Source organism: Prinia subflava, chromosome 5 (genome assembly GCF_021018805.1).
Source record: "Prinia subflava isolate CZ2003 ecotype Zambia chromosome 5, Cam_Psub_1.2, whole genome shotgun sequence".
Classification (NCBI taxonomy): domain Eukaryota; kingdom Metazoa; phylum Chordata; class Aves; order Passeriformes; family Cisticolidae; genus Prinia; species Prinia subflava.
In genome coordinates, this window is record NC_086251.1 from 6,294,035 (window position 1) to 6,302,446 (window position 8,412).

Here is an 8,412-nt window from a genome sequence, read left to right on the forward strand (position 1 = left end):
GGCAGCTCGTCACACTCCCAGAGGAACCTTACCTGATATGAATGTGATGTGTGGCATGAAACAATATATTAAAAAAATTAAAACATGAGAGGAGCATTTTGGCCAGGAGGAACGAGTTATTTTCCATTTGCTGGCTAAATCAAAGCCAGCAGGAGCAGTTGGATGGTGGGCACATGGAGAGCTGGTGTATTTTGGTGCACGAAACAGAACAGCCAGCCAGCAGGAGCAGTTGGATGGTGGGCACAGGACAGACCTGCAGAGGTGGGACACAGCGTGACAGAACATTGGTGGTCGTGTCCCCCTGTCCCCTCAGCTTGTCAGGACTGCTGGGTGAGAGGAAACGGCCTTAAGCTGTGCCAGGGAAGAGTCAAGTTGGACATCAGGAGGGATTTCTTCCTGGAAAGGGCTGGAAGGGGCTGCCCAGGGAGGTGTTGGAGTTCCCAGCCCTGGGGCACTCAGGGCTCTGGGCTGGGTGACGAGGTTGACAAGAAGAGCTGAGCTCACCTTCCTGCAGAGTTCCCCCATCACGTGGCTGGAGCATGTCCCTGGCTGAGGGATGTGCTTTGGAGAGAGCCTCCTGCTCCACGTCTCCTCCTGGGCTGTTTAGATCCTGCTTTTTATCTTCTCCCTGCTCCTGGGATCGCTCAAGTGACAGCTGGGGGCCTGTCCCTGCGTGTGCAGTAACCCAGCGCTGAACCACAAACTGCTCTGTGCGAGCCCTGTGGGGAGCAGGGTCCCATCCTCAGGGATTGCTCCCATCCTGTTGCCTCCTGCTGCTGCTGAGCAGTGCATCCTTATCTCCTGGCTGTGCCTATCCAAAGGGAACAGCAGTGGGAGCATTTCAGTTCTGCCTCCTGTCTCCTGCTGGCCGTGGAAACAACCCCGGATATTTTGGGATGGGTCTCTCCACATGGTGCTGAGATCCAAGCCAGCAATCACTTGATGTTTCCTGGCACTGGAAGTGTTGGAAGAGTTATCAACAACTCTTTATCCTGGTGGGAACTCCAACAGCTCCTGCCCTGCAAATACTTTGTGTTCTTACGTCTACCTTTAAGTTTGTATCCTGGGGCTTGAAGCTTGGACCTTTTCCGAACGTTTCTGTAAGGACTGGGTTGGGTTTGCCTGGCTGCTGGATTCCTGTCTGTCCCAAAGGGATGTTCTGTTTGCATTCCAGGAAAAAAACAAAAAATGATTCAGCCACTTTTTAGGACAACGAGGAAAATGTGTTTTTCTGAGCAGCTCAGGAGGGTGGGAAGCTGCTGTTTGGCAGTGGGATGGTGTCAGGGAGCAACACCTTTTGGTGTTCCCATAAAAACTGGGGCTGGATTCACTGCCCAGGAAGGTGATCACAGGGAATGGCGTTTGTCCATGTGCAAGACCTGGTCTCTGGGATCTGTCCTGCTCCTGGCACCACGCTGCATGCACGTGGGAAGAGGTTTTTCTGGCAAAGAGTGGGAGATGGGTCTCTCTTGTCCTTGCTGCAGGTACAAGTTCTTGGGCCAGGCTTTGCCATGTGCTGGAAGCCTCTTCCCTGGTACTTTGCCAAGCTCTTCCCGATGTTCCTGCATGCCTTAGGCACCACTCAGAGTCCTGGGCTGTCTGCATATGACTTGGAAATTGAGGGAATTTCCTCCAAACACTGGATGCATGGACAAGAGCTCTTTTCTGGAATGCTTTATATCCAAGTACAGTGTATTTTGGGATGCCTGAGGAATGGGCTGAGAGTCAGCAGTGTAGAGAAGCTGCACAGTGTATACAAGATGTTTACTTATGTGTGGCTTTGCCAGCACCTAAAATACAAATAAATCATTAATTTTAAGAAAGGGAAGCTCACACGTCCGGGAAGCAACACTGCTGTTGATCCTTGCTTAAAGATTCCCAGGAGATAAGAGTGCTGGAGGGAGAGCAGGGTGGCTGGGGGAGTTTTCCCAGCCCTTCCCAGCCCTCTGGGTGTGCTGCCCTGACCCCTGCCCGCTGTTTGCCAGCAGAAGTGGTGCAGAAGGTGAACGGGCTGATCTCCGCGGGGCGCTACGGGCGCCTCTTCGCCGTCGTCCACTTCGCCAGCAAGCAGTGGAAAATCACCAGTGAAGACCTCATCATGATGGACAATGTGCTGGAGGCTGAGTGTGGAGACCGAATCCGCATGGAAAAGGTGAAAAAACCAGAGCAGATTCCCTGCAAACCTTCCTGGAGGCAAAACCCATCACCAGTGTTAACACCACGTCCCAGAGAGCTCCTGGGGGTCCCCCACCTTCATTCCAGCCCTTCCCTTTGTTCCAGTGCCCTTCGTTTTGATTCAGTTTCAGATATTATTGTGATTTCTGTTCAACAGGGCTGGAGTGAGTCTTGCCAGACTCTGTGGGGAGACAGATTTTTGTTGTCCTGACTCCTTCCAAAAAAAGAAAATGACAGTTGTTGTTTCCAGAGCCGGCAGCGAAAGCCTGTGTTTGCCTTGAGACTCCAGCTCCCCAGATCACAGAATCATTTAGGCTGGAAAAGACCTCTAAGATCATCGAGTCCAACCTCTTAATTCCTTGCAGGTCTCCCAGAGGGACTGTAAACTCCTCAGGGCTCTGCAAGATCCTTATCGTGCTGGGCCGGGTGGAGGCAGAGGGATGTGGAGGGGAGAATTGCCAAGACCCAATTAATATCTTTATCCTCAGCCTTGGACAACCAGCAGGGAGTTGCAAAGGCTCATTAATCCGGACTGAAGGGAAGTATTATGGAGTGGGATTCTGTTGGCTTCACCTTCGTGTTGGTTGGTAGAGCTAAGCAAGTAATTAAGGAGAGCTGTGGAGTTTTTGTGCTTGTCCATTGCTTTGAAGCCCAGTTTTGAAGCAGCTTTTTAGAGATGTCCTGAGCTGTGTCCCACATCCCTGTGTCCAGCAGAGAGGAGGGATTTCTGTGGTGTAGCCAGCTCGGAGTGCAAAGGTCTAGAGGGGAGTGAAGGAGAAAATTTACCTGAACACCAGAGCCTGTTAGGTGTGGGTTTTTTTTTTGTTTTTTTGTTTTTTTTTTTTTTTTTTTTTTTTTTTTTTTGTTTTTTTTTTTTTTTTTTTTTTTCTGTCTAAAACAAAAGCCAGGACTTCTCATGACCATTTCTGTGTGGTTTTTAAGTACTGCCAGGGTATTTGTGAGGCAGCCCTGGGAGAAGTGGCTCCAGATGTGGCACCTGGGGGACATGGTTTAGGGAAGATTATGGTAGTGCAGGGTTTGATGGTTGGACTCCATGACCTTGAAGGTCTCTTCCCAACTCGATGATTTCAGTGAAATGCAGCCTCTTCCTACTGTATCCTCTCTTATCCTGTCTGTTCCTTCAGATGTGGCTGAAATGCCCCAAAACAGCAGGGGCTGGCAAACCCCCAGATGTTCATTTCTTTATTTCCCATCTTGAGCCCCTACAGAGGAGAATGAGGGAATTGTTTCTCCACTGGGATTTGTAGCAATTTCTGTAAAAATCCAGCGGTTTAGGAGCTGCCATTTGTCCAGATCCCACATGAGGCAGGTTATTCTTGTTCCCTGATTACTTTCCATGTTTTTTATGGCTGCTGGTAAGCCAGGACAGAGAGTTTCAGTGTGTTCTGATCATGGAGGAAGATACTTCTGCAGTTTTAGTGGGATGAGCTCTGTGGGAGAGCAATGGCTCTGTCTCTGCCTGTTAGCAGCTTTCCTCACTACCCGTCCAGTTAGTGTCAGGTTTGAAATGTGGGAAGGCCTGGTTTGAAGCAGTTTGACTCCTTTATGGCTGTAGAATGTGAAAGGTCTTGTTTGCATTTCTGCCAGGACAATGAGCAGTGATTTGTGCCTGATTTATTTCCCCCAGGTTTTGCTGGTTGGTGCTGACGACTTCACGCTCATTGGAAGGCCGTTGCTGGGGTAAGTTGCTTCATAAAGGAATTAGATGACTTTTTTGTGCTTAATTGTGGCTTCAGGGCTCTGCAGTCCCTGAAACTGGGATTTGTCAGCACTAACTTTGATCCCAGCCCTGTAGCTTTTGGAAGTATCACCAAAAAAACAGTTCATCAGCCTCTGGTGGCTCTTCCCCACCCCAGTGCTGGGAGAGCAGCAGGTCTCAGTTCTGAGGTAGCTCTTGGGTTTTCACCTCAGCTGGATCTTTTCCTCCTTGCACGAACTAGCAGGACATGTTGCTCTTCAACATCTCTACCCTCTTACTCTGATTTTGGTGGTGGTCATCTTGAAGCCAGAAATCTTTTCCTGTAATCCCTTGAGTTGGGTTTTTTAACCCTATTTCCTTTTGCCATTGTCTCACCCCAGCAGGCCTTAAGCCTAATTTCTGTGTTCTTAATTTTTCCTTTCCTCTTAATCACGTAATCCAGCAGTCACAGAACTTGGGAGAAGTTTATCCCTTGGCACTGCCTCTATCCCAACGCTGTAGGACTTGCTGTACAGAACTCCTGGTTCCTCAGCCTTTTCCTTCCTAAAAGGAAGGGGGTGTGAACCAGGTGTTACTGCTGGTGATATTTAGGAGTTATTTGTGCAGTGATAACGTGGCTTGGGTGGCACCTGCCTCAGGTCCCTGTGTTGGACAGGATTTTGGGAGCTGCCAGTCCTTGTAACAGCACTGGAGGTGGATCTGGAATAGCAGATCATCAGGATTCTGTGAGTCACTGCCAGCTACTGCCCTTGGGGAAGGTTTTAGGTTTTCATTTTTAGGACTAGAAAGGGGCTTTTAGTTTTGGGATGTGCCATGTCAGGTATGTGAGGAGCAATTTTCTTCGCCAGCTGATCCTGGGGTGGTTCTTTGCAGCTCTTTGTACTGGATTTGGCACAGGGGTAGCCAGGAGCTCCAGGGCAGGAAGAAAACCAGCTGTTGGCTCCTGCAGGTGCTTTGAGGCTGTGGGAAGTGCTGGCAGCTGCTTGAGGCAGACCAGGCTGCACATCTTTGGCTGAAAGGAATCAGTGGGAGGAGGAAGAGGCTGGCCAGGAAGAGTGCAGGCTGAGGGGGAGATGCCATCACGCTCTGAGCTGCAGGGAAACCGCCCAAATCCCAGCTCTCTGGTATGGGATGAGGAAAAGGAGAAGGGAAAAGGGTGTCACCAGCAAAGTGCACTGCAGTTCTCTCACACAGTCCCCTAACCCACAGACACTTTGGGGAGGAGAGGAGAGGCTGGATGAGAACAGAGGCAGTTCTGTATTCCTGTTGTTGTATAAATAAACACCCAGTGAGCGCTCGCAGCCCGGGACACTTCACTGGAGCCGCTTCCTGTCGGTTCCCAAATGTGTCCTGTTTGGGACGGCTGGGCAGGGTTTGTTCCTCTGATGCCTCCCAGGACAACACTTCTCTAAATCCTAAAACACCACATCTGCATGGTGGAGGCTATTCTGGGAGCTTCTGGCTGGCTCCTGCTCTGGAATCTGTTGGGCTCCGTGTTTGTCCAAGTCACCGCCAGCCCCGGCTGGCACAAGGGCTGGAGCCCACGTTAGGGGTGAGTGCAGGGAAAGTTTGTCTTATTTCTAGGCAAAATAGAGCTGATGGGAATTTTCCCTCTAGGAAACTTCGCTGTTTCTCCTGCTACCTGCCCATTTTCGCAGTGGAAGTGCCAAAGTCTTTGGACCTGTTCTTGTCCCAGACAGCTGGGCTGGGATTCAGCCCTGTGGGGAGCGAGCTTGGCAGCTGGAGTTATGACCTCCAAGAGTTATGATGACATATGACATCGTAGCTTGCCTGGATCTTTTTCTCTGCCTCTTGACAGCACCTTTCAGCCCAGCTCAGATCCATGAGATTGCAGCCTGAGTTTTTCTCACCTCCTGCAAGAATCCAATCCACGGAACATTTTGCTGCTGGAGGCAGCAGGCCCAGCTGTGTCGGGCTCTGGGAAATGTGTGACCCTCTTCTTATTTTTATGGACATTCCAGTCATACCTAAAACGTTTGATAGAGATTTTTATTTTTTCCTTGGGCTCTGTTTTGCTGAGAACTTGTCCTGCCCACGAGCTCTTCTCCAGCAAAGTTGGTTTCTGGTGTGCTTCAGCCTCCCGCCAGCAGTTCCTAGAGCTGAGTCCCACAGAGAGCTCATCAGGGCCTTGAATCTAGGAAGTTTAGTCCCAAATTAGTGGTAAACCATGGCTGGAGTGCAGTCTGCTCTCTGGTTTCTCCCTCGGGGATGCAGGGTTTGTGTGTGGTTCAGTGGTGCTGGATCTGGAGCAAATCCTGGAGCTGGGATGTCGGGGTCACACAGTGGTCTCTTAAAATCTATATTATTTTATACCTCTTTTCTTCTGGGCTGGTCACCAACTGCAGATAAATCAGTTTCCTCCAGGATCCAGTCTCTGATTCAATCACACCCCCAGGGTGGATTTTAAGAGATGGTGGCTGTCTGAAGCCTTTGGCCTCCCAGTGACCTTGCTGGAACAATTTCAGCTGGATGGGCTTCCCCCTCTGCCCCCCTCAAGTGCAGACAGAGCCGTTTGTCAGCAAAATGGTCTTTAAATGTCTTCCTGTGGCAAACTTAACGAGCTTTTAATGGAATTCTGCAGTGCTGTGCATGGAAGAGCAGCTCCTCCTCCTCCCCTGTGGCTGCTGACTGAAACCCCCCTATCCAGAGCTCCAGTCTGGGTCCTGCCTGGGGGTTCTCACCTTCTGAGATCCTTGAAGCATATCAAGGTTGATTACAGTTGTTTTAGCAAAACTTAGTTTCTGTAATCTCCCCAAAAATCGTGTTCCCACAGCAGCAGCTTCTGGCAAGCCTTGCTAAATGCTGGCTGCAGCACTTAACATTGCTTATGGTTCATTAAAACAATTAATTGGAAAGTTATTGGGAAAGTTACAGCATTTCCAACAAGGTGAGATTTTCTTTCAGCTGCGTGTGATACTTTAGAGGAGGAAGGACTTGTGTGGGCAGCAGGATGGGAGGAGGAAGGATTTCTTGGTGACCAGGAGCAGGGATGGGCTTATCCTGTGCCAAAACCAAAACAGGGCACGTGAGATCACCTGGAGGTGCCAGGGGAATTTATCTTGCCGCAGTCCTACAAGTTTCTGCAGGTCCCTGTCTCTCCTGCCTGCTCTGGTGGAATGATCTCATCCCTCACATGACAGGGAAGTTGTGACCTGTCACATCTCCCGATCCAGGTACAGCACCTGGAGGCTCCTGGCTGTGCCTGGGCAGGTGGCCCTCCTCCCACGGAGGATCTGTAATTCCCAGCATCTGGCTCTGTCAGGCAGCTTGTGTTACCCTTTGTCTCTCCTCCCAGACCCTGCTGCCCGAGAGTAGGAAGTAAATAACTAAAACCTGCTGCTTCTAACGCTCGTTTTTAAGGAAGGACCTGGTCCGTGTGGAGGCCACAGTGATTGAGAAGACGGAGTCGTGGCCCAAAGTCAACATGCGCTTCTGGAGGAGGCACAACTTCCAGAGGAAGAAAAGTAAGAGGCAAAGGACACATTTCCTACCTGCTGGATGTGGGAGGGGAGGTGTCTCAGCATAAGGACCTGAGGAAGGGGCTCGTTCTCTGTGTCCCCAAAACCCCTCAGGGGCCAGCCCCTCTTCCAGGTGTGCCCACAGAGCACCAGGATTTAATATTCCCTCAGTGTTCCCCAAACTTCCTGAGCAGGAAAGCAATCCCAGTCTCTTCCCAAAGCCTTAAACATTGGATGTGTCATCACAGCTCCTAGCAAGCCCGAACAGGGTCCTGCGCAGGTTTTGGTTGCCACATGGCTCTTCCTTGCCTGAGAGAGGGAAGAATTGTGGCTGGTTTTATATGGGATGGATGGTAAAGCCTTGACCAGGCTGCCCCAGTGCCTCCCTGGGACCTGCTGTCCATGGCATCCCCATGGAATCCTGCTGCCTGCCAGCACAGCCCTCCAGGAGCCCTGGCATGAGGTAGGCACCAGGTTTATGCTGTTACCTAATCATTTTCCCCCATTTTTCCTTCTTTTTCAGTCATTGCAAACCCCCAGACCGTCCTCAGGATCAACACCATCGAAATCTACCCCTGCTTGTCCTAATTGGAAGGAGTGTGCCTGGGAATCATTGTTGCTCCAGGCAGTTGTGGAAATAAAACTGGCTCAGCACTGGAAAGTTCTGGACTTGTTGCTCTGGTGGGAAATGGAAATCTCTTATGTGCTTTCTTTTTAAAATAATTAAGTATTTTTTAAACTGTTGCTTTAGCCTTGCTGGTGTTTATTTGCCAGGAGTTTTAAACCACCCAGGATCCATTGCTGGCTCTCCAGCCTTTTCATGCCTAATTAATGGATCTTTTTGCCTCCGTACCTCTCTGAACTTTAGGAATTCGGGAGTTCTGGTCATGTAAGCCCTGGCATTGCGTGGCTCCAGGGAATATCCTGGGGTACAGCAGGGCCCTCAGCCCATGGGACTGAAGGGAGCAGTGAAACCAGGTGACTGCAGGGTCACAGATCTTCTCCCAGATCGTGCCAAGGTGTGAGAATCCTTCTTAC

The 8,412-nt window shown here is 50.3% G+C and overlaps 1 protein-coding gene across 2 annotated transcripts in view; it reads left to right on the plus strand.

Annotated features, from left to right (window-relative positions):
* MRPL21 (mitochondrial ribosomal protein L21) overlaps positions 1–8,118 on the plus strand; it is a 10,960-nt gene extending 2,842 nt beyond the window's left edge. Inside the window, exons 4-7 of one of the 2 annotated variants that reach the window (XM_063397871.1) lie at positions 1,986–2,152; positions 3,824–3,876; positions 7,277–7,380; positions 7,898–8,118. In XM_063397871.1, the coding sequence (XP_063253941.1) occupies positions 1,986–2,152; positions 3,824–3,876; positions 7,277–7,380; positions 7,898–7,962 (389 nt within the window). In that variant the 3' untranslated portion in view covers positions 7,963–8,118. The remainder of the gene's footprint in view (positions 1–1,985; positions 2,153–3,823; positions 3,877–7,276; positions 7,381–7,897) is intronic. The other variant, XM_063397872.1, reaches the window with a different exon arrangement.
* The last annotated feature ends 294 nt before the right edge of the window (positions 8,119–8,412 follow it).